The sequence below is a fragment of the Coccidioides immitis genome, assembly GCF_000149335.2.
Source record: "Coccidioides immitis RS genomic scaffold supercont3.3, whole genome shotgun sequence".
NCBI classification, from domain to species: domain Eukaryota; kingdom Fungi; phylum Ascomycota; class Eurotiomycetes; order Onygenales; family Onygenaceae; genus Coccidioides; species Coccidioides immitis.
The window spans coordinates 1,914,333-1,940,693 of NW_004504308.1; the positions used below are offsets into that span (position 1 = coordinate 1,914,333).

Below are 26,361 nucleotides of genomic sequence, written 5' to 3' on the forward strand. Positions count from 1 at the left end.
GATATGAAAAATTCCTTCTCCTGACTTGTTAGTTCAAATCCAATTTTGAGCTTCTCAATTCTCTCATTTGTGAGCCGTTCTCCAACAGGAAAAGGTGTGATTCTAGACCTAATGTGGTCATCAAATTTACAATTAAACATGATGTGTTTCTCCTCAGGATAATACTTATCCAAACAAACATCCACCCAATTATCTAGGCCTTCTGGTTTGCTTCCATCAGATTTTCCAGGTGCTAACAGCCTTATCTTATCAGCTTTCTGCTTATAAGCAGTGCACACTCTCCAGACTTCTGAAGAAGGTGGCCCAATGTTCCAGCCACTATTGAAAATGTCAACTTGATGCAATTTCTTCATGACAAAATCATGATTTTTGTTCAGAGATGCGTAAATTGATCAAGCACTTCATGGAATAGGTTTTCAAATTAAGCTGGAATTAATATCGCGTGTGTAATGTTCACAGTGAGCCGTAACACTGTCCGGATTGGGAAGTGGAGGACAGAAAATCCAAACTCCCAATGCAAAATTATCCTTGTCCTCTGATTGGTTCATTTGATTCACCAGCACACTGGTCAATCCAATTAGGCTTAGTGTGCTTTTGGATTCACCATCACCAGAACTATGTTTCTCCTTATCACCATAGTCATCAACACCAGTACTGCTGCCAACACTCTCAACTTCTCTATTCTTTTCAACCTCCTGACCTTCAACCTTCTCATCATTAATTCTTATACCCATCATCTTTGTTGCATTTTCTTTATCCTCATCAGGCCTTGTATCCACGGGCACCCGCCTGATTAAATACCTGTTGAATTGTTTAAATGATTGCTGTTCAATTTATCAGTTGCATACCTCATGTTGCTTGAGCTTGGCTTAAAGCCTTCAAAAACTAGGCAACACATTCATTCCTCATTATAAATTTCACAGTTCACTCCTCCATCATCTGAGGTGTTGCATCCCCAACAGGCAGTAAATTGCCAAGGTCTTCCAAGAATAAGTTGCTGATCCCCTCCCTCGAATATAAGAAAAGGGGTATGGGTAATAATGTCTCTGATCTGAACAGGCACTTCATCACAAAACACATAAAAAGGAGTGACTTCTCCTGTTTGAACAACCATGGTCACTTGCAGCTTATTTTCCATCAGCAGATTCAACATTTCAGTGTACTTCTGAGACAACAAATTGATTTCTGAACCAGTATTGATCAACACCATTAATTCTTGTTGGTTTATAGTGACTGGTGCATATAATGAATGCATTCCATATGCTGTTTTGGATTTTGGTATCATGGGCTTCAATGTAAGTCAACTGGAATTGATCTTTAGCTCAGGCTGAACCAGTTCAGAGACTCCAACCTTTGCATGGCTTTTGCTAGTACTGTTATTCCAACCTGATCTGAAGAATGCTTGATAAAGCTTTGGTGATACACCTATAAGCTCCTTGACTGACACTTCAACCTTCCCATTGAGAATTCAACCCATTAATTCATTGGCATCTGTTGAATCATGGATCTGAGAGGATAAATGATCTGTTGCAGAATATCTTGGTCTTTGTTTCTCTATGGTCTTGTTCTGAATTTCAGGCTTCTTCTGATTGATTGGTTCAATGTCTTCCATGATATTGTCATCAACACTAGCTTGATTATCCCAGTAGGTAATAAATTGTCCAGTATGCTGAGTATGGGGTGTTGCAATCTTAGCTTTTTGACTGTTCTTAGCTTCTCCAACAGTTCCAACATTGACTGATGTTCTTTCTTCCAGTGGTTCATATTCCTTATCTGAATCAGATTCTCCATCAGACATTAGGTATGCAAGTTGTCCTGCTTGGACCTTCACACTGGTTGAATTTGCTGGAGGTGTCTCTTCTTGCTGATTGGTCTCCTTTTTAGGGCTTGTTGACTCCAGAATCACCCATTCATCCTCTCCCATAGACCGTACAATATACATGTTCAGTATTCCAGGTTTAGGAGTGACAACTTGATAGTTTTGACCAGGGGAACCCATGTGCAAGTTCCCTTCATCATCAATATGACAGAACCTGTTATTTGCATCAGATTGGTATTCATAACACTGAGATTGATGGTGTCCAGGTTTTCCACAGTAAAAGCATGAGGGACATGTCAAAATTCCTCCAGTTCAAGCTTCTCCTCAGCCACTAGGACAATAGCTTGTCATCAGCGAACTGTTTCAAGCCACATAAGGATTGACTAATTGCAGTTGGGTGTTCTCTTGTACTGTTGCAGAATTAGTAGTCACATTTGTTATATAATTTGGTATGGGTTTCAGAGGCCCTTCTCTCTGCAGCATATAGTACTGATTGGAATTCCCTTGTATCTGATTTGACTGTACTCTCATGGCCAATGCCAAATTTGTAAACTTGTTGGTCATCTTTTCAATTGCAGCTTCAATATTAGTGCTCTCAGAGCTCTTGGCTTTGGATTTCAATTCAGATTCTTCAGTCTTCACAGAACTAGCTGTTTTCTTCAGAGCCTCAACTGTAGGGGGTTTGTTAGCTAATTAATATTGCTCACCAAGCTTCTCCATTTCCTTCTGCTTCATTTCATCTTCTTCAAAGATCTTCTTATTCCCTTCATACTGGTTGATCAAATCCATGGTCACTCAAACAACCTTCCTAAAATCAATAGGTGACATATTGTCTGAAAGATTGAGCTTTGCCTTGTCAATAACCTTATTCCGGAGCTTCTTGGGCAGCCCCTGAAGGAACCAAGACATCTTAGTGAATTCATCAAGCCTTCCATTGGCTTGTACTGTACTGGCGATAGTAGTGTATTCTCAAACATAGGCGCGAATGTTACTATCCCAAGCATGCGGTTTCTTTGTAATTGCTCAAAGATAATCCTGATGGTGAATCTTGTAAGTAATGTCCTGATCATGAAATTCATGAATAATCTCTTTAGAGAATACTTCCTAATTACCTTCCTTGTAGCCTTCTAAGGTCTTCATCCATTCTCCAATCCATGTAACACAGTACCTAGCCAACCATTCAATAATGTTCTTAGGGTCAATTACCCCATGATCCTTGCACATTTGATAAAACCTTTCAATAAACAAGGTAGCATCTCTGCCATCAAACCAAGGTGCATTTGCCGTGCCAGGGGAAGGCATAGGAATGTGGGAGTGAACCACAATTCTCCTGTCTTCACCTTGTGACATAGTCGCGTATGATCCTGTAGTACCTTCAACCATAGTTGATTCTGATCCTGATTTCTTGATTTCTTGATCTTTGGTCATGTCACACAGTATGTTCTGTTGTTTCTCAATGATTCAATATCTTTCCAAAAAAACCTATTTATCAGGCAAGCTTTAGATAAGAGCCATTCAAATCTAAGCTCCCTAACCTTGTTCCTAAACAAAAACCTGATTAGTACTGTATTCCTAGTCCATAAGATCTTACCTTGAAATAGTGTATTGCTTCATGTGTCTCAGAATTTGTTTTTCTTCCTTGGCAGCCACCAAATCACTGCATCATCATCTTCAGGTCTCAGCTTGGTCACCAAATGAAGCAGGGTATGATGGGATGCCTTGTCAAAGTAGGCAAGTTGGTTGAGATGGTGAGAGTGCAAGAAGGATGAAAAATCACAACATAGTAAGGATGGTAATGGCCAAGTAGTAAGAACAGAGAAGCATGCCTTAACAGACGCCTAAGCTCATAAGGAATAATAGTACTAAAGAGCCTGTACTAACACGGGCAGCTCTAATGAGGAACAGTGGCAAGCTTCATGAACAAGAGATCTTCATATTCTCTAACTAATAACCAAACTAGCAATAAAGAATGAGTGTGTGGAAAAGTACAAAGGTGCGCGAAGGTATTGAGTGAGATGCAGGGGCTATGGGTGGTTTATATAGCTCAGAGATAGTAGCTGGGGGGGTTTTGCGCCTCGGACCGGAACAACCTTTGTCCTAATATGGTACCGGAATCCCCACTACACTACCAGCATTTTTACTGCAGTACCACTTGAAGAAAGTAATGATCAGACAGAATCTGATCAAATATAACTGAAAGTTCTGTAAACTAGCCAGAACATATATTCATCACTGCTGTGGAACTATCTTCTTTATAAAGAAGAAACAACCTGTGTGAGTCAATATTAACAGCTGTGTTGAAATTAATGCTTTGTTCTTTTATAAGATGATGCCAAACTATTCTTGCTCACACATTGAGAAGTCTCAGTTTATGGAAATTGATTTAGATAGAGCTTTTTGAATTGACTTTACTGATCAAGTCCAGAGAGAGAAGAAGCAAGTAAAGTATGATAATGTGGGAGACAGCAACATAAATAATGAGAATTATCTGATATGCTATCCCACTGTCTCTAGCTTTAGTTTTACTGATAATACTTTTTGTAAGACTTGTCAATTCTTTTTCTGATGCAAGCACTAATTTGATTCTAAATAAGTTTGCTGTTGATAACATCAATAAAATTAAATAATTATTGACTCTCTTTGGGAACTTGACAATTCCAGATGAGCAGAGATTAACTTTTATAACACTTGCAAAGACACAGATGAGTGTGACTTCCACTTTCTTATTTGATGATTTTGTTGCAGGCAAGAGATATAATCTGAATATTCTTTTGTAGTATGTTCTGACAGTCTTCAATTAGTTTCTCTGCTAACAGACATGGTGGCCTGCTGAATGTAAGTAAGACTCTGATAACTGAAGCTATAGCTGAGAATTTTGAGTAATCTCTTTATCTAATAAGCTCAGCTTTAATTAAAAGTTAATAATTTCTGCTAATGTTTCAGATTTCTGCTGTGTAACTAGTCACCCAATTCAATAGACTTGAGAACAATCTCACAAGAATATTTTAAATTACTAAATGTTTTGATGCTCTTCTTCTTCTAGATAAAGCTGACATGTTTCTTGAGCATTATATATCTGTCAACATATTAAAGAACACTATTGTTACCATATTTCTTTGCAAACTGGAATACTTTCAAGAAATCTTCTTTCTCACAACCAACTGTAAGACAGAATTTAACAAGACAATCTTTAGCAAGATTTATTTGAAGATTAAATATCTAAATCTGAGTCAACAGTAATAAAAGATAATATAAAAGCATTTTGTCTCCTGAGCATATACATATTAAGAATCTGCAGCAATAAGTAATCAGAATCTGAATCAGTTAGCAACTTCAGATCTTAACAGCTGAGAGATATAGCTTTGAACCCCTTTCAATTCAGCCCTTGCTAATATTGTCTCAGATCAAGAACCTGATGTCTATTGCACATGCTCTTGCCACTGTAGATCATATCTGTATTAGCTATAAGTACATCAAGTGAGCATCAATGTCAAACAAAGATTACTCTCATGAATTTGATCAAGTTAAGATCAATGGCATGTACACCTAGTTTGCTTGATCTTGAAAAGGCTTTTGAGTCTCAGGTCTAATATTTTCTTGCTTCAAATACAATGCAAGTTCTTGTTCTGAATTTATGTCATTTGAATCAATGTTCTTGGACTCTTGTGCCAAAACCACACCATGTATGGTCTCTCTACACATAACATGGGTGCCACTCTGAACGAACAACCTTGCCCAAATCAACATTGCTGAATCGGACGTTACAACCATTGGAGTAGAGTTTCCCAAATTATCAGTGTTGGTAGACCAGCTAGAAAATTTTAAATGGATACATGATAGATCACAAACAACTAATCCCCAAGTGCACAAGAAGGCCGTTCCGTCAGCCTGCAGAAGAATGCGTACGCCAAAATCATGAGTTGAAACCAGCCTTCTGTTGCCAAACTGGGGTCGAACCTGAGGTAGGTGAGTTGCCTAAAGAGGCATGATTTTCTGGTTGTATCATACACTAGGCCCACTTTCGCACGGAATGGAACATCTTTTATCCACTAGATCACCAAGATTTCGCCATCTCCATTTCGTCCTCCACCTCGTCCTCGTCCTCCATCTCGTCCTCCATCTCGTCCTCCACCTAGCCCCCCCCACATCTCATCCCCCATCTCGTCCTCCTTCAACCATGGTTTCACAAATGAAACTGTGCACCCTTTGCAACAAGGAAGTTGCTGCAACAAACTTCTCTTGGCACATAATCTGTCAGTGCCCAGAGAGAAATACAGCTATCATCTGTGGGAATTGCAACAGAAGAGTCCCTCCCAATCATTCATGTGCCAGAGGAAAGAGGCGATGTTGTCCAGTCTGCCACAGGTTGAAAGATGTTAACCATATGAAGTGCCATATAGATTGTTGTCAGCAACACCAGACCACTTCAGGAGAATCCAATCAGCCCCTCCCTCACACAGAGCACCACAACTCATCAGAATTAGTTGCACTCCTTGATGAAATATCCAGCCTCTAGAGTGACAGAAAATTCCCTGAATGTGAACTTGACAATCTTGAGTTACTTGTTAATGGGCAGGATCTACATTGGACAAGACCTGCTTTAATACCAATATCTGAAGTCTGAGATAAGCAGTTCTTACTGCTTGATATATTTGATGCTGTATGTTCCAGTACAAAGAAATTATCTCTAAACTGTATCTACAGAGATGGTGAATCTGTTACAGAAGCAGAACAGAAATAAAATATTAGCAATATCTTCTATCAAGCAGACATCTCTCTTCATAATTCTGATCTTTTGATAAAATTCTGCTTGATGAATATCCCTCTTTCAGGAAAGTTTCACTGCCTTTGGCCCTGCCAAGTGCTTAGAAATCAGCTTAGAATTACATCTGATTATAATCTTAATCTCCTGGCCAATTTCATGCCTGCTGGGACCTTTATTGATATTCACCTTGATTTATGGAAACTCTTCTTAATTAATGGGTAAACAGCTGCCTGACTTGAAGCAGATCAGAATTAGCATGACTTATCTTAGTCTGTAAAGTACTCTGAGTATATATGGCTTCTGTATTTACCAACAAAAGAGAATCTTAGTGTATTTGTACAGTTCTCTGGGAAATCAGACTGTCTCTCCAAAATCTCAGACAAACTTGTGAAAGATTGCATCATATATATTAATTCTTTCAGAGTTGTCTATCTTTTCTCTGACTGATTACATGTCATCTTCACAATTAAATCTGAAGCACTGGTTGGGATCAACTTTAAATCTCTGAAGGGCCTAAAGATTATGGCCTGGAGTGTTGCCATACATCTTCTATATATATACTGAGTTCCTCAGGCAGTGCTAGAAGATTTCAGTGAATATACCAAAGTCATATTGTTCTTTCTTGATAATAAACATGACTCTTAAATCATCACAACTGTGCTCAAGAGCTAGGTGGGTCTTTTAAAAGATTTGTCAGATATTTAACAGTATGTGAGTTTTCAGTCAGCAGTGCTTGTTTTTCTTGATGATTTAAAAAAGAGATTATTACAGAAAGAGACATAATGCTGCAGAACAGCTTACAAAAATGTTCTCTGCCATGTTGCTCACACACACTGGGTGGCTGGAATGTAACTAGCAGAAAGAAACAGCAGCAGTTATAATAAAAGATGGGCAGAAGTTGCTTTGGCATTCATGAATACTATATACATATATTATATCAGAACAATCAGACATAATCTTGTTCTGTTTCTTTGCTCTTGAAGTGTTGACTTCTTTCAAAGTGTTGACTGCCACTGGCATATAGCTGAATATGTCCTCTGTGGAAAACACTTCTCTATCTCCAGCCAGGAGCAGCACTTCTCTGTCATGCTCAGAAGACATGCATCATTCTCAGAGAACTATTATAATGACTTAGCTCCATGGCTCTGCATTTTCTTGCTGTGCCCATGCTGAGTTTGCTTAGCTATCTGATGAGAATCTGTATAAACAGCTGACTGCACACTCTTATTGTATTTATGTGTGCAGCTTGTCAAAGTATCTTTAAATAGTCAAGAAAGGAACTGCAGGTGTTTATTAAGTTATAGAGATAGAAAATAAGAATAAAGAGCAGTAAAGAAATCTTCTCTGGCAGATAATATAAAAGTAATCTGAGACTGCTTCATGCTCTGTTCTTCTAATCTCTCTACTTCTTGCTTGAGACTCTCCAACTGTTTACCAGATAAGTCTTTATCCACACTGCTAGAATATAGTGTATCAGTCCCAGTGCTTGAATGAAGAAGATATAATTGTGGATAGGTCTGGACATAAAAATCTTTATCTAATTAAGCATTATTGTCCTGGCTGTCAACCCCCTTCAGAGAATCTTAATAATAATTGGGCAGGTTGAAGAATATAGACAGAGGGGATTTGGAATATAGACAGTTTATATTCAGGATTACAGGACTGTTGTCTTGTCAGAAAGATGAGAGAAGCTCACTGGCCTTCCAGAGCCTGTTATCAGCAAGAATGGCAAGATTGATGGAAATGTTGTTGTTGTTCTGGAGAACTAGGAGCATGAGGAATTCCTCCAGGCTGCTGTTAGAGCTAGTTGTAGTTGCATCAGGTGAGGATAGACCAGGCCCTGTGGCACCTCCCTTGAGTAGAGGTGGCTCATCTGGAGGAGTGGTGGGATTCTGGGTGTTGCAGGTGGCAATTTGAGATGAACTTGGGGTAAGGTATGCTGGATCATGTGGAAATGAGAGTCCATACTCAGGGCTCTCTGAAGATAGCATGTGGGGTGGTGGTATTGATATCTCTCATGCTCAAGTTTGGGATGCTAATGGTGTACATTGCTTGGTGTTGCTGCTGAATGATACACAAACTTCAGCTGGTGGTCTTGCAGAGAGTTGATACTTGAGAACTGGCAGAGTGCTGCAGGGAGAATCATGATGAGATTTAGAGAGAGGAGAACAGCAGGCCACTGAAGAGTGTGAAGGGAGGAATCTATAGAATGAGAGTAGTTTAGAGTAAGAGGGCACCCATTGTTTGAAGTTCATGTGAAATGTAGGGTTGATCTGGGCAGGAGATGGCATATTTCACATGGGTAGAATTTTGGACGCGGGAGGTGATCAGAAACCAGAAAGGAGGCCTGGAATGGGAATCAACAAGGAAAGTGCGCGGTAGGGAAATCTGATTGTGAGGCACTGGGAATTCTGGAGCAGGGCCGGTTGGCCTTCTTATAGCGGCTCTCACTGTGTTGGCATGTGTGACGCGCTCGCTTTGCTCCCACCACCCCCAGAGGAGTGACAGGGAGAGTTCTTCTGTTCCTCAAACCTCACTTGATGCCAGCATCTCCATCCCCATCAAAATTGCGACCAGGCGCACCAGTGCAATATGCCAATCTCATTCATCTTGTTCAATCATCACAGCTTCCAAGGATCACATGTCCCACCTGCGCTCCTTGATACAGCCCCCTTAGGCTGGTTGGGAAACACATCCTGCAGCGAAAGCAATGCGGCAATTTTGCCATTGGTCAGAGAATGGAAGCATAGGCTTGCAGTCGGTCTTGGTTGGTCAGGGGTGGATGGGGGGGATAATGTAGCCATGGACACCCAGGCCCAGCTGACACGCTGGCATCAGGACACAGGGCCAAGCACTCATTCTCAGAGTCTCCAATCACTGGATGTCGCCCTTTTCCGCTCAGAGCCTCACGGGCGAGAGGCACCTCAGGAACCAGAGTGGGAGATCAGAGAGATCATAAAAACAAAGAGAAAAGCAAAGAAAAACAGAAGCAGACAGATGGCAAACACCAGCCTGCTGCTTAGAGTTGCTGATTGGGCAACAGGATGAAAACCATCATGACATGGCTGCAGAAACTCCAACTGCCTTGTTCCCAGAGCAAGCAAGGTAACACCACAAGAGGGGGCAACAAGCAACGCAGACCATCCAGGCCCATCAGAAGGGCGTTCGGCGACTCCGCGGGCACAGGGTGAAAGGGGGGCGACGGCCGGATAACACAGCATCATCCCTGCAGGGTGAGGGGGGCAGTGCATCTGGGCACAGGAAACAGGACACAGGACAAGCAAGAAAAAGAGGAAGAGAAAGTGCGTCATCATTTGAGGGAGTGTGGTTGGGTTTATATAGATCTCACGGCGGTGTTGGGGCAGCAGGAGATGGCACAAAAGCAGCAAGCCCGGTGCCATCCCCAAAGCAGCAACAGCCATGCCGCAACAGGCATAGTGCACGCTGCGGACCAATGGCGGGCCCTATCACTTCGCTTGGCGCCCCACTAACCGACACAAAGATTACTGAAAAATAAATGCACAGTGAGGGAGGAAGGTGAAGGATTTTGAAAAGTGGAATTATATGAATATGAGAGAACTGGGTGGTGCCAAAATCAGAGTTATAGCTGATGAAGAGGTATTCCTTACAATCATGGATGACTACTTCACTCCATATTACCAGCCATTGTCATGTTGGGTCAACAGGCTACAACAGATTGTGTTTCCAAACAACAGACAATGGAAGAGAACAAATTCAAAATTGGGCTTGGAAATGAGAAAAATACTTCAAGCTGCACAACACGACCCAAAGGTCATAGATTAGGATATACGCCTAATTTACTTCATCTGATACTATTGTAAATGTAGATACCTAACAGAGTTTTAGATAATTACCACGTATTCAGTGATCATTAGTACCTCGAACAGACATCACGCGGCACCACACTTCCTAGCTTGTCTTCTTGAAAATTAGACCGCGGGCTAGAGCATGAATTCCCACAAATACAAAACACAATGCCTTCCTTTCACCTTGGGCTGGGCCGTTGGCCGCGGCGGGTTGACTTCCGTGACCGACCTCTTCCATCAGCAGTTTGGCGTGGGCAGAAACCAGTGGTTGCCACTCACTCTGTGAGCTGTCTTGTCATATCTTTCCAGCGCATCCTCGTCTCAAACCTTATGAGCTTGGCAAGGTTTGGCCTCTTCAGCAACTTTGCGTGAAATTCTTCAACCAGCTGCTCACAACCGGGTAGCACATTATGGAGAGGTTCCCAGGAAGCAGCATAGCCACACCAATCAATTTTGTATTCCAGGTAGAACCTCCTGGTGTTGAAATTCCTTTGAATCCTCAAGTCCAGGATCACATCAACCAACCACTCTCTCTCCATCCTTCTGTCGTGCTTGATCAAGATTGGTGGGGGAGGGGACAGGGGGCACAACATCAGATCATTGTTTGTAAGCACTTCCATCAAATTGTCCTCTTGGGGGGAGGTAGCTGTATACACATCAGTCATGAGAGGGATAAACCAGAACTGCATTAGGCAAACCTCAATCTAATACAGGAGGCTGTTCTAGTGGCAGGCCCGCTGCAAGACTGTTTATAGACATGTTCTCAACACCACCAAGTGATGATCGCCGGCATTGGATGTGATTGCCTGAGCACCACATCTCAATACTCTCAACTGTAGAGACATCCTTGTCTAGTACTATCAGGTTGTCTGACAATGGTGTAGGAGTAAGCACCATCCATGAACATGAAAACACTGGTAAATGTACCATGGCTTCTGCCTGATCCAAAATAAGACAGATCCTGCGTGATAGCACTGGTTTCTGTCTCCACACCCAGTTCTGCTTTGATCAGAAGTGAAGTCTCAGCTTCAGAGGAATTCCTCATCAGGTCAACCTGGCCTTGAGAATGGTGATCATGAGGTTCGCGCGACAAGGTGTACTCTGAACAGTCGCCCACTGTGGTGGCGACGCAGGTAAGAAATGGAACGCCGGTCAACACCTGCAAAGGAGGTGGAGGGAATAAAGGACTTGCTGGAAGGGGTTCCACCAAAGTCTTGCCACAGTTGGTGTGTTTGCACCATTGCTTCTTCTTGTCAACAGCTGCAGGATTGTAGAACCGGAATGGATCCATTTCTATCCAGTATACACTGGCTGAGGAATCACTGATGGAGAGAACATTCAGGACAGCAGGAAGCCACCAGTATTTATTTATACACCCACAAATAGTAAACTTGGTAACCGCACAATTACCAAAACAGAAAAGGGACATCAGCACAAAGGTCAAGAATCAGCATTTTCACTGAGTTACTCAAAGGAGCAATTGCGTCTGGCTCTAAGGATCTTAAGAATAGCAGCACAGCTAGAGTTCCAACAGTTTCCTGCCAGACATCCCAAGATTCACATGTGCTGGGCATGCATGGGCTGAGCCTTTACTTGCACATTAGAAAATACTAAACTCAGTAACTGGACAACACATTACCCCACAGAATCCAAGGAGACATCAGCACAAAAGCCAGGGTTTGCCCTCCCAGCTAGAATTACCTGAAAAAGTAATTGTGTCTAACCATAGTTTTCCAGGGCAGAGTGGCGTGGCTGACATTCTAGCTGTTGTCTTGCCATCAGCATGGACAGACTTTGCATTTGCTGATCATGCATTCATATCCCAGTGAAACTCACTGCTTAACTCCCCTCCCAGCGTGTGTCTGCTGTGGCCACCCTGGAATGCATTGCCCCAGGTGACTCTAGACTTCCTGCCAGGTTTTACATGTGCCATCCAATGACAAGTGAGGGAGTGCCCAGTGGCCAATTTCCCAGCCAGAACAACATCATCATGGCCCACCAACTGTCACTGGTTGGACAAGTCTCAGATGATGGGCTGAATAGTGCAGCAATGCTTGCTGGGGGGGACCTCACCAGGAAACATCACCACCTGCTTCCAACACTGTGGCACATTGGTCATCTCTGTAGCATTGCTACTGTGGGATTTTTGTGATTAGATACAAGTAATTGCGGTTGAACACAGAAGAGCACTCCTCTCAGAAACTGCAGGGCTCTGGTCTGTGCGCCCAAGCAGTCCCTAGAGATGACCAAAGAATCTCCTCAGAAACCAAGATCTGAAACACAGAATCATAAGCCAAGTCAACCAGCCCCAATGCTAACATCAGGTGCCCGCAAATGAGATGTGGACAGGTGTCCTGGAGGTGTGAATGGGACACTATGTTGCACCAGGTCAGCCAGCACTGCCTGTGACAAATGCTATCTCCAGGGCCCGCCGGGGGGTGGGGTACCAGAACACAGGCTGGAAGGTGCATGAGGAGTGTCAAGGAAGATCAGGAAAAGGTGAGGAACAGCATAGGACCCGGAAACAGTGTTGGAATACAGCCCCGGGATGACACAAGGAGTGACAAGAGCCTGTGCAACCAAATTATCAGCATGGAAAGCATCAAGGGGAGCTGTTGAGTGCCGGAAGGCATGCAACAACATACAGCTAGCTCAGCAAGCAGGAAGACCATAGAAGATGTGGGCGTGATTTCCCTGGGGCTGGAGGAAGGGGGAGAGGGAGACAGAGTGCCAAAAGGTTCGAGCTCGCAAGCGACAGCTGAAGGTGCCTGAGGAGGGAGCAACAGGTAAAGAATGGATGAGAGTGGGTGAGTGAGCAAGTGAGTGAGGAAGATGGGAAGATCAAAAACAGTGGGATTACAGCGCCATATTTATACCCGAGAAGCAGCAACATCTGGGCGGCGGCAAGCCACTAGACCAGATCAGGGGCGGCCGGTTCCAGGGTCGCCAGGGACAATTACTGGAAGCGGAGGCCCATAAACCCAGATCTCATACCCCTTGAGGGATTATTCAGCTGTATAAAGAGAGACTACATCCAGAAAATGGACCTTATCACTCAACACAGAATAAAGAAGGAGGTGCAAGAATTTATTGCCTCCATTGATCAATCTGCTATCTGTGAGCTAGCAACATCATTCCATCTGGCGAAGAAGTGCTGTCAAATATTTGATGAAGTGAAGAAAGGTGGGTTCAATGTCTGCTTTCCAGTCAAATTTATGGATTCACCAGGTGAGAGATGGATGGTCCGAATCCCAATTCTGCCACGCTTGGCTTTTCCAGAGGAAAAGCTACGCGGTGAAATTGCTACAATGAAGTGAGTCAGGCTGTCCTTTTATCTGTCAATGCAGTTTTAAATATGCACCTAGACATTTCTTGTGGCTAACATAAATCAACCATAGATTCATTGTGGAAAAAACTACAATACCTATCCCCTGCTTACATGGATATTTAATTAAACAAGACAATCCACTTGGCCTCCCATTTATGCTGCTGGATTATGTGGAAGGAAGGTCGCTCTTCACTGTGGATATTTGCAAGCTTCCAGATCGCGAATGGTGTGAATTTTTCAGCAAACTTGGTGATATCTATATCCAGCTGTTCCAGCACCAGTTTGACTGGATTGGTGCTCCTAGGACCTCCCTGGCATACCTACTCAGATCAAGCCACGCGCTCGAAAGGCAGTCATATGTTGGATTGCACTTCAGTTCACCCAGCACAATAATCTGAGACCAGTGGCATTTGGATGTTATAGTGGCATTTAGATCATCAACAAAGCTGATATCAAGTTTTCACTTCGGGCCAGACCCCTCCAGAGGTCAGGAGGGTCACACAAGAGGCCTCCAACTGATCTTTTGAGTTGAATTGTGTGCTTCTGTAAACTCCATAAGGTTTCTGATAACATCTGCCAGCCATTTCAGCACTTCCTTTTCAACCACTGTCTCTGGCCAGTTTTTCCATCCCTTGTCTTCAGTATATAGTGGGCTATCTCCCTCTCTACATTTATCCAGGACAGCACGCGCGGTCAAATCAAGGCTGGTGATATTGCCAAAATATGCTTCAAAAAAGTTTGGGATGTCTGCATGGAGATCTCTGAGCTCCTCCTTTAACACAGTATCAACATGTTTCCAGTATTCTGTTGAGTTTGTGAAACTGCTTGTATTATGCACCAAGGGTGTTTGTTGGACGGAGAGGATGGAGTGGGGTGGGGGGGTTGCATGTGTATCACTGATAAGACTGAGAATGGTGTTCCAGATGTCAATGTCAGTCTTTTTCTGGATGATGAGCTTCACTAGTGGACAATAGCTGTCATAACTGAAGTTGTGGTTTTGAACTCTCTCAAATAAACACACCAATTCTGATGCAATATTGCGAGAGCCAATACCAGGTCAAAGCACAAGCACTACTTCCATGCCCTGTAACACAGACAGCAGTCAAGAAACTGCCATTTGACAAGCTTTGTCAAGATGACAAGGAATACCATCAGAAGATACCAGGTGTGACATGTATAAGGCCTCAATATCACCAAGTACATCGTGTAAATGGTCAAGGGAGGTGTTTAACAGGTATTGTTGAATGATGTTTCAATTTTCTTGAGAAAGGTTCACCATGTTGTAGATGAACGCTCAGCTGAAGGACCAAGATGCTACATGTTGAAAGTATCACAAGAAGCACAGAGGAATCATCACATCTGGGTAAGGAAAGCAAAAATATTGAGAGATGCTGAGGATGAATATTGAAGCCGCCCAGTATTCACTTAACTGCACGCGGGAGAAGACATTGCTGCCCTCCCCAACACACCAGCTGGGATTCCATGTGTAAGGGTATTTCATGCTACATAGAGTGGAAAAACAGTGTTCCAGTTATTTTGAATCAAGATGAGTGGACGCACTGTCCAACAAGGTTTTTGGCATTTTCTGGACATTGTTGCTGCTCTGATGGGGTCCTAGCATACTAGACATGAAGAAACCTTTGAGCAAGTGGGTTGAATCTTCAGGCATATCAATAGGGAGATAACCACATTAAATAAACCTACAGATCTGTATCATGCAACATCTGATCCAAAGTTGCTAAACTCTGTGCTCTTTTGAACTTCTAGAAGTTACAATAATGAGATGGCTGAGCACACCACTCTATTTATATGGATCATTTGTCTTCTTAATGTCTGTTTAACAACTGTGTCTTGATCAACTGTTACCTCACATAGCTTGCTGTCCCACAAATGACACCACAGTGAAGCAAAGCACCTCAATTTTGATATTGTTCTCTTCCATCATTTGGAAATGCAATCCATCATAGTATGTTGACTCACAGGACCAGTGCAAACAGCATGCCCAGGACTTGTGTTGTTTTGTTCTGGGATTCACACTCTGCGGGCTGTTCCTGAGGCTCTGGGTATTTGGCCGCCTTGGGGGGATATCATCTGAGAGTTTTGACATCAACAAAGAGGGTCCCTGATTTGTTGATGTCACCCTTGGGCTCCTTCTGATGAGCTGTGAGCAGCTTGGGTTCAACCCTACCATCATCACATGCAAGACGGAACATTACATCAAGATTGAGAAGGATGGCAAGAAGGAACAGTTAGTGATTGATGAGGTGATCAGGCAAGCACACTGTGTTGCCAGCTGGGCCACAACCTGCTGAAAGGTACATCACATGGACAAGCCGCAAACACCTCTAGTGGTCAAGGACTCATGCCAATACCCAGAACACAATAAGGAAGGGGAGCTTTTGCATGAAGCATTGGTGCATGAAGTCACCAATGTTGCACAATACTACCACCATGAGACTGTTCACGTCAACAGTAAGCCTAACAATATCATGAGTATTTGGAGAGGATTATGTATTCTGACAACAAATCAAAAGAAAACCTGTTCGAACCCTGCCCTAGGCCAGAGCCAGTCCCACCACAGACACAAAGGTTCAAGCAGTACTGCAGGGAAGAGACAGTCTTCTGACTGTGTGGACTCAGTGTTTCCCCCACTGCTGAGCAAACATACCCAGTTGAGCTCACTGACCAAGCTGATGGCCAACAATGAATCACCAAACCAAGTGCACCACCATCTTGTTGTTTGAGACTATGGGAAACTTATTTTTGAGAGTAGCTCAAGGGTTGCTTTGCTTATAGGCATGCAAGGCTGCATTGAAGAATACATGTCCCTTTACCAAAAAGCTGGCTTAATTCAAAGTGATATCTCCTCACAGAATCTCCTAGTGAACAAGAACAATGATAACCCTGCCTGGCAGTCATTTTTAATTGACCTCAACCTCACCATCAGAGTGGAACGCGACAGCTTCTCCAGGGCACAAGACAAGACTGGTACAAGGGCATTCATGGCCATCAGCATACTTTATGGTGAAATGCACTCATTCATGCACGACCTTGAATCATTTTTCTGGTTTCTCTTCTGGGTGTGCATCCATTATGATGGGCCTGGGAAGGGAAGAATTGTCCAGCAGTTTGAAGAGTGGAACTATGTGCACACAGAGAAACTTGCTAATGAAAAGAAAGGAGTGATTAGTGATGAAGGAGACTTTCTCAGAATCACAAAGAATAATTTTACCCCGTTCTACCAGCCTTTAATCCATTGTGTCAACTGGTTACACAGACTTGTCTTTCCCAATGGAGGACATTGGAAGAAGTTGAATTCCAATCTACCTCAGAACATGATTGAAGAACTTGAACGTGCACAGAAGGATCCAGGCATTGCAGACAACCAATAAAAACAGTGCTTGCAGATCATGCAAGAGTTGGAACATCTAGATTGAAAGATCTGACCTGCCTGCCACAGTTGTTGCCACAATATTCAGGATCTGGCCTGGGTTTGCACCAGCTAAATGGGAAGACATCTGTTTACAATGCCCAGCAGAGCCAGTGCCAGAGAAGTCTGAAAAGGGCACCTATTTTCCTGAACAGCAGGCTTCATGCACTCTGGGTAAAGTTCTGGCAGATGTATGCGGAATTGCGAATATCAATGGGTTATCTTGAAAGAAAACACCAAAGAAAGCCAAACATGGGGCTTGCTGACAGCATCAGCATGCCACTCAGATTCCTTTTTCCTGCTTGAGGCCATGTTCGTCGCAAGTTTTTCTATTACTTTTATTCTCTTTGCTAATTATTCAGAAGGAAGCAACAAGATGGTAGACTGCATATTTTATTAGCACTAATATATGTCTATATAATCTGGCTTTGATTCACATCCATGAACATGTCATCCATGGTTGTCCTGTAGAAGTTGATGCCTCCTAGTTCCATAAATTTTCTCCCAAGCTCATGAGATCTGACATAGATCAACAACAGTGGTACAAGATCTATTTTGGCCAGCCAGATGGAGCAAAGCTTGCCCGGAAGGATAGGGTGCACTAAATGCAGTGGAGCATTGAGGACTGTATAAGAATGAACTTGCTTTCTGAAGAAGTCCCTAGCTCCAACTATGATAGCAACCTAAGTCTTGAACCTGTGGTGGATGTTTACATTTTCGGCCCCTGTCTGGCCGTGTGTCTTGTTATGTCCATGTGTGGGCGCTGTTTATCAAGGGTTACCAACCACAATAAACAGGATATTAAATAGATAGATTACTTTTCCATATTGATATAGATCTTGCTATGATATAGTCTGAAATCCAACACCAGTACCGGGCCGACCAAATGTGGTGGCTCCCAGAAATTAGGTTTTTAGACAGTGTACCCTGAAGGCATGAAGCTGTAAAGCCATCTGATTTGGAAGTGTCAACCTACAGAAGTTGCATCAACAATCATTCAGGTGTGCAGATCAGAAGTGTCTCAGAACATCAGCATATCTGGTGTACTTCTTTCAGCATTGGAAGCACACCTCTGGCTTTGGGGCATCCTGTATGTGCTCCACAAGCACCCAAGATTTGTCATCCCTGGTCAGAGCTGAAGAAGGGCATTCCTGCAAGATCTTTATTTCTCCATCCAGACCAGAAGCATTACCATCCAGTGCTTTTCACAGCAAGTGTCCTCAAAGAGGCCCGCCCTCAGTAAAGTCACAGTACTGCCTCACAGCCTCTACTGCTTTATTGCACCATTGCCATTTGTCATCCAGGAAGTCAGACATAAGCACACTCATAAGACACTCAAGGAGATACATTTGTTCTGGCAGAATATCAAACACTCTGTCAGCAGGCTGTTGAGCAGGCTCAGTGTGAATCACAGTTCCAGATAGCTGGTGCTCAATATCAACCACCACCTGCTTCTGGCTAAAACCTTGACACACCTTATTTCTTAGTTTATAGTGCAGCCTCTGTCAGGTGTTGATGATGTTCTGCTTGAGATTACTGATAACAAGCTGCAGTGCTGGGTCACCAGTCCAGGCCAGCATTTCTTGTGTCTTCTGATGGGTACAAATAAGGGCCTGCAGCTCAGGCATCTGCTCCATCAAGTCTTTTTCTGCAGCAGTAAGATGCTGTGGTTGCTGTTGGTCACACAATCAATTCTGTCTGATCAACACCTGCTCCCACTCCTGGTCTGGGTCAAGTCCACACATGACTTCCTGCAGGTTAGCATGGTGCTGGATCTGATAGTGTTTGATGAATGTGTTTATCAAGACATGATTCATGATTACATTCATCTGTGCACTGCTGACAAACCCTGCACCCAGCAAGTTAGCATCCTCTGTAAAAGATGATTCATGAAATTCACAGCTTACCACTCTTGTCAAGCAACTTGCCCCCACCATGCCAGAACTGGTGGGTGTAGAATGGGTTGAGCCATCCATGGATCTCACTTGTGATCTTCAGATTCAAGCCAAGTGTCATGGGTGTGTCGCGCAGGATGCAAATCTGGCCCCCCATGACCACCACCTTGAGGAAGAGATACCACTTGTCCATCTTCTGGCAGCCAGCTGTGGGGAGTAGCTGTCACACATCATCCATTGTCTTTAGAGTTGGATTCTCAAAGGCCTCAGCATGGAATAGAAAGCCAAAGAGGAAGACATGTGGGCTGAAAACAAGAGAGATCCCATAAATAATCTCTGGTAGAATGAATGTGTTGCTGCTCCTGAGGTTATCATCCTGCAGGAAAGATTTAAAGCAACCAGCAGCTAATGAACCATTGTACATGTCCAATCAGAGTGGGGTTTTGGGGGGAGTCACTTACAGCTTTTTCATGCCAAACTTATTCTTGATATAAGTTGGTGTGAAGTCAACTGTTGGTACTGGCAGCCCTCTATATGGATTTCACTGCACCAACAGTTTAAGATCTTTATACTGGATCTTGAGGATAGCATTCTTCCAGTTGACTGTAAAGAGACCCAGCATGTTGTAGAAGCAGAGGAGCAGGCACTGCAATCCTAGATGGAATCATTTCTCCTGTGTTTGAAGGATGGTTTTGTTGTAGAGGACCATATCTTCAATATAGACAGGAGCATTGTCACAGCTGCATTCTGAGACTGTACTTCTCTGCCAGATATCACTTTCCCTGCACAGGGACACCATTAGTCTAGAAACTCAGGGCATAATCACATTCCAACTCACATTAAGAATCTTATTCCACATCTGCTCACTCATCAGGCTGCCTGTCTCCTTCTTGTAAAAGCCCAAAAAATATTTCCAGTCAGTGTCAAGTGAGTCTCTGACTTTGATTCCCGGGAGTCAACACCCATTTTTGCCACATTTCAGCTTCCCCAGAACCCAGTTGAAAAACAGATGCACATCATTTGCAGAGGCCTGTCGGAGCACTTTCTTGGGACAATTCCATTTGGGGTTAACAGTTCACCTTGCCTTCTTTGTGCAGTAACTGCCCATAATTAGCATCAAGACAACAAAGAAAGAAGGGTCTGGTGAGGCAAGCCTGCAGAACTCACAGTTTCCAGCAATCTACCACACAATGTCTGAGAGCTTTGGTGGCAACTGAACCCCCAAAATCCAAAGGAACATCCAACAGATTTTCATCAGTGTCATCTGAGTCATCATTGTAAGGCAAGTGAAACTGATCAGGGCTGCTGGTACCCTCAGGGCCTGAATCCATCAATGGTACACACACATGATGAGGCTGGCCTCTCCACAATGTCTTGCTGGAGTTGGCCAATCAAACAGATGGCTCAGTCAGGTCGCTCTGGTACCCATCATCATCAGATCTGTTGAGGTGAAATGACACATTGGATGTCTCATCATCAGAATCCTCCTGATAACTGCAGGCAACACCACAGCTGGACCTCAGTCACACCATGGGCACAGGCGGGCAGGAAGTGGTGGGTGATGCCTGGCTGGCTGCCTGTAGTTAACAACAGACAGTAATGAAAGGACAGGAGAGCAGAACAGTCCTGTGTGGCAACAGAGACAGACAGGAATCAAGATTCCTTCTGGGGTGATGCTTGTGGATGGGAGTGAAAATATGCCATGTCCATGGGAGGATGGCATACTTGTAGGCAACAGAGACATGGTGGCGGGTGAGCAGAGTGATCAAGCAGCTGATGTTGAATCAAAACACAGTAAGGGGAGCCCATTTTGGAGGTCGTGACCACCAAAGTTGTGGTTTGTGGTCTTTAACACTTCACCCATGACAATCAGTGGAGTCGACAGGGGCCGGTGCTGTCGGCGCGCTGGTGGGTGTGTGGCTGTTGTGGTGGGGTGGCCGTGGGCGGAGGAGTTGCGTTGAGGGAGCCAAAAACAGGCACCAAGCCTTCCCGATTCGGGCGCGTCGACGCAATTTGAAAGTCTATGGAAGAAGAAGCAAAGTCAGTGAGACAAGAATCAAAATAAGAAGAAACAGAAAATCTCAATTTTTTAAAAGAAAAATGCATTTTAACAAGACAACAAAAGAGATTATTCATAAATAAAGAAGATATTAGTGAAACCACTTTTAAAAATATCAGAAGAGAAATATAAATAATAAATGAATGAAGAGCTCTGTCTAAGATATAGTTAATCAGACTATAGAGTAAAGTTCTGTATGAATGGCTTCAACAAGTTTCAGCAAACAGACAAAAAGAATGAAGACTGGATAAAAACTAGAGTTATAAAGCTTATACAAGATTCAGGTCAAATATTAGAAAGATGGAGTGTTAACTCAATAAAGAAAGCAAGCAGATGCAGTATGTGCCTGTTGGTTATACTGACTATACTGTCAGATAGTCTTATAAAGCAAGCTGCACTGTTGAATTCAGATACTATAATGAACAGTATTTTCTATAAACTGGCATCTCAATTAGACTGGGATCAACTAGAGATATTTATAGAAGTCATTAAGATATTGAACAAAGCTGAGGCTAATTAGTATGATATCTACAAGACCTAACTCATTATAATAAACTCTATAAGAACTACAAAGATGGTAAGATGTACATTTACAGTGATTGATATGATTAATATGAATATAGTTCTAGACATACTGTAGTTAGAAGACTTCAACTCAGATATAAACTAGAAGAACAAGATGTAGTATTACTAATCTTTAAAGAAAATAATAAAACTTTGAAATACAGATAGATTTCTCTGAGTAATATATATTAAGAATAAACTCTCTTATACTATTTTTATATCAGATAATAATCAAGTTCTGACAGAAGTGCCTGAGTGGTTAAGAAACTATAAAGATATTTTCTCAGAAGAAAAAGCAGCAGAGTTGCTGGAATTAATAAAAATTAGTTACTTAATTATTCTTAAAGACAGCTGTAAGCCTCTGTACATATCAATCTATAAACTATTATCTAAGTAGACAGAGATTCTATAAGAGTACATCAAGAACAAGTTATGCAAGAGTTAAATATATCTATTATAAAGTCTGGCAGAGACTTCAGTATTATTTATACTCAAGACTAATAAAGAACTCAGGCTCTGTATTAATTATTGTGATCTTAATATAATTACAGTAAAGGACTGTTACTCTTTACTGTTAATAGACAAAATATTAAGCCAGTTGGCAGAAGCACACTACTTTTTCAAGATAAATCTATATAATATCTATCACTGAATTAGAATCAAGAAAGAAGATAAATGAAAGATCATGTTTTATATAAAGTTTGAGAGTTTTAAGTATCTTATTATGTTTTTTTAGATTATCAAATACACCAGTAATCTTCCAGTTCTATATTAATAGAATGCTGACAGGTCTGATTGATGTATGCTGTATAGTTTATCTAGATAATATTCTTATTTTCTCTGTCTCAGAGAGAGAGCATGAGAAATATATTAGACTAGTTATAAAGTATCTAAGAGAATATCAGTTGTTTACAAAGCTTGCTAAGTGTGCTTTCAAAAGACAAACAATCTCATATCTTGAATATATCATTGATAATAAAGATATTAAGATGAACCCAAAGCAGATACAGATAATTATAAAATGGTCTCTATTATAAAGTTTCTATAATATTCAGATATTTCTGGGTTTTGTGAACTTCTATCAGAGATTTATATGAAAGTACTCAGTTATTGTAGTATTATTAACAGATCTCTTGAAAGACAGTGAAAATAAGCAAAAAAAGAGACTATTTCTTTTAATATTCACTGTCAGAGAAGTATTTTGTGTTTTAAAAGTAGTCTTCTTCAGAGAATCTATCATTCACTACTATAATCCAGAATATAGAATATATCTGGAAATAGATACTTCAGAACATGCTGCAGGTATGATAGTGCTACAGCTGTTTGATGACTGATAGTATTCAGTTACCTACTAGTTATTCAAGTTTGACCAGACTTAATAAGTCTATAGTATGCTGGATAAGAAGATGTTAGCCATTATCTGAGTGTTTGTTTATTAGTAACAGTACTTAAAAGAAATAAAGTATTCTGTAAAGATTATTATAAATAATGCAAATCTTTGTTCATTTATGAAGTTTATGAACAAGATGACACAATAATAATATATAAGATAGATAGAGATTCTTGAGATATATAACTTTAAGATTCTCTACTGCTCTGGGAAGCATAATTCAGCTGATGCATTATTATGAAGATCAGATTATATCAAACTAGAAGAAGACATTGGTCTGCTGATATATACACTCAAATAATATTACATGAATGATGTTTTAGAGTGGAATCTATTTGAAGAAACTTCTTTTAATAAAGAAGATATTTAAGTATATATTACTTGTGCTGTTTAAAGCAGTAGAGTGGAGATAGCATAGAGAAAACCTGATGGCATCAAGATAATTAAGTCAGTCTAGAGAGCACCAGTCAGAGATACTGGAGAGACTTAATAAAGAAATTACAGAAGATTCTGAATTCTCTATATGCACACAAGCATGATAATAAAAGATAAAAAAGTCTATAATAAACTAACTGTAAGTATATTGAATCTGCTGCTAGAAGCACAGAGAGATAATCTCTCTATATAAGTAAGATTTATCAAGACAGGATCTTAGCAGTCAGAGTAGAAAATAAATAAATAAGATCTTTTAGTAAAGAGTAGCAGAATCTATATCTTTAACAATCCAGCTTTAAGATAAAAACTGCTACAAGTTTATTATGATAACTTATTTACAGATTACTTTAGTATGGTAAAGATATTTATCTTGCTCCAGCAAAAATATAATTAGTAATTAATAAGACAAGATATTCAGATGTACATATATAAATGCCAAACCTGTTAATAAGAAAAGACTTCAACACACAAATTATATAGATTGCTTGTATTATTACTGACATCCAGTGATCTCTAATGTTTAATATTTATAAATATTATAATGAATCTCTCTCTAAGTAGAGAGAAGAGAAATTTATATAATATAGTTCTGATTATTGTAGATTAATTTATGAAGCTTGCATGTTTTCTTACATGTAGAAAGAAGATTAATATGCCAGAGATGATGAACTATCTGTTAAGAAAAGTGTTTAAAGACTTCAGATTTTCAAATAATATTATTTTAAACTGGGGATCTGTTTTCACAAGTGAATACTGGTCAGAGCTATGTTTTCATATAAAAGTTAGATGAAAACTTAGCATAGTATTCCACTTATAAATAAATGGCCAAACAGAGATACTGAACAAGATCTTGAAGAGATACCTCTGTGTCTATTGTAGTTAGAGGCAAGATGATTAAGAGAAGTAGCTTGTGTATGCAGAATTTGCATATAATAAATCAGAACACTTCACAATATATATATTTCTGTTCAAAGCAATGTACAGCTTCAAATCTAGGAAACCAGATAAGATTCAGAAGTTGATTGATGATAATAATAATAATGCACAGATAATACCTAACAGAAAACTGAGAATGATTTCTGTGTTAAGAGATAGTCTGGTAGAATATTTAATGAAAGCAAAAGAAAATCAAGTACAGTTCTATAACTGAAGATGTCAAGATAAAGTATATACATCTGATGATAAAGTAATGTTGTTATCAAGAAATTGTAAGAATTTGCCGCGAACCCCTTACACAGATGAACAGCATCTGTGAAGGCCAGAGGCCTCAGCTTGCAAGCTGCTGGGAGTTGCATGTGTTCTTGCAAGACACTAAGTCACATGCTCACAAGCACATATAAAAGACTGTCACTGTACAAATCTCTTGCTGGAAGTCAGTGGCAATCTTGTTTACAAGTTGTATATAGTTGCCAGAATATAAATCTTTTATCTTGTATACTCTTTTTCCATGTATATTCCTTTTAGAAATTCATTGTCATGCTGATCCACATGTACAATTCTTACAGAAATCTATAAACAATATATTCTTATAAGAAGTTAGATAACAAGTACTATAGATCTTAGTGATAGAGGTTATAGAAAATAATATATATTAACTAAAGCTCTCTTCAAGCTATCAGATCTATAATATTTTTCATGTCTCATTGTTGAAACTGTACTGCATGAGAATAGATAAGATATCAATATATTCTTCTGCAGTACTGGTAGATGATCATCATAAGTGAGAAGTAGACAAAATCTTAAATGACAAAGCACACTACTGCAAGAGATATTATCTAGTAAAGTGAAAAGAATTCTCTATTAAGAAATTAATATGGAAACCTGAGAAAAATCTCAAAAATGCACAAGAGACTCTTAAGAATTAGCTAAAGAAAAGATGTAATTACAAGAAGATGAACAAATCTACATACAGAAAGAAAGATAGTGGAACAGGGTACAATGAGATGCCTCATCAAAGTAGGTGAGTTGGTTGATATGGTGAGAGCTCAAGAAAGGTGAAAAAATCATCACATAGTAAGGGTATGGTCAAGTAGTAAGTGTAGAGATAGATATGTTCTAACAGACACCTAAGCTTGCAAGAAGTAATAGTACTAAAGAGCCCTGTACTAATACAGATAGCTCTAATAAGAAACAGTAGCAAGTTTCATAAACAAGAAATCTTTATATTTGCTAACTAATAACTGAACTGGTAGTAAGAAATGAGTGTGTAGAAAAGAGTCATAGTGTGTGAAGATAATAAGCAAGAAGCAGGAGCTACAGATGGTTTATATAACTCAAGAATAATAGCTTGAAATGGTTTGCATCTTGAACTGGAACAATCTTTATTCTAATAAGATACTGAAATCCTCACTACATTTTCTTCTGGCCTTTAATGTTGATGTCCCCTGATAACAAGCAACATATAAAATAAAATAAAACCAATTTAGTAAAATAAGAGAATAATAAATAGTAATGAGCAGTCTGGTAAGGAAAAACATAAAAAATAAGAATAAGAAGAGTGATAGCAGTAATCTCTAATAGTGATTATCATGATTCTCTTCTTCCACCAAGTTCTTGAGAGAAGGAGAAGACTGAACTGATGCTGGGTCAATGTTGTTGTGCACACAATGCCAATAGAATTTATTATCAAAAGCTTTCTTTTCAATTTGGTAAGTCTTGACAATGACATTCAGAGTAATTCACATGGTCTTTAGATACCAGTTATTAATGAAGTCCTGAGTCTTTTTGTCATCAGGGCTAAAGAGAATATCAAGTTTCTTAATTATCATAAGGTTGTCCCACCTAATTTGTTCTACCAGAGCATCTGATATAGCTCCTAAGCCTTGTAATTAAATAGCAGTATAGAATTG

General features: G+C 40.8%; 4 protein-coding genes across 4 annotated transcripts; 1 reads left to right on the plus strand and 3 right to left on the minus strand.

Annotated features, from left to right (window-relative positions):
* Positions 1-7,882: 7,882 nt before the first annotated feature.
* CIMG_08232 (uncharacterized protein) lies at positions 7,883-8,575 on the minus strand (the record flags this gene model as incomplete). The annotated part of the gene is made up of 2 exons (XM_001241068.1): positions 7,883-8,121; positions 8,281-8,575. The coding sequence occupies 2 exons, from the start codon at positions 8,573-8,575 to the stop codon at positions 7,883-7,885; spliced, it is 534 nt and encodes a 177-aa protein (XP_001241069.1).
* Positions 8,576-8,610: 35 nt separating this feature from the next.
* CIMG_13251 (uncharacterized protein) lies at positions 8,611-9,897 on the minus strand (the record flags this gene model as incomplete). The annotated part of the gene is made up of 1 exon (XM_004445016.1): positions 8,611-9,897. A coding segment is annotated over one exon (389 nt), but the record flags the coding sequence as incomplete, so codon positions are not given.
* Positions 9,898-10,686: 789 nt separating this feature from the next.
* CIMG_08230 (uncharacterized protein) lies at positions 10,687-11,702 on the minus strand (the record flags this gene model as incomplete). The annotated part of the gene is made up of 2 exons (XM_001241066.2): positions 10,687-11,057; positions 11,306-11,702. 2 exons carry the CDS (start codon positions 11,700-11,702, stop codon positions 10,687-10,689), a joined length of 768 nt encoding a protein of 255 aa, XP_001241067.2.
* A 1,711-nt stretch (positions 11,703-13,413) lies between these two features.
* On the plus strand, positions 13,414-14,689 carry CIMG_13252 (uncharacterized protein). Its single transcript, XM_001241065.2, has 2 exons — positions 13,414-13,724; positions 13,810-14,689. The coding sequence occupies exons 1-2, from the start codon at positions 13,453-13,455 to the stop codon at positions 14,135-14,137; spliced, it is 600 nt and encodes a 199-aa protein (XP_001241066.2). The 5' UTR covers positions 13,414-13,452; the 3' UTR covers positions 14,138-14,689.
* The last annotated feature ends 11,672 nt before the right edge of the window (positions 14,690-26,361 follow it).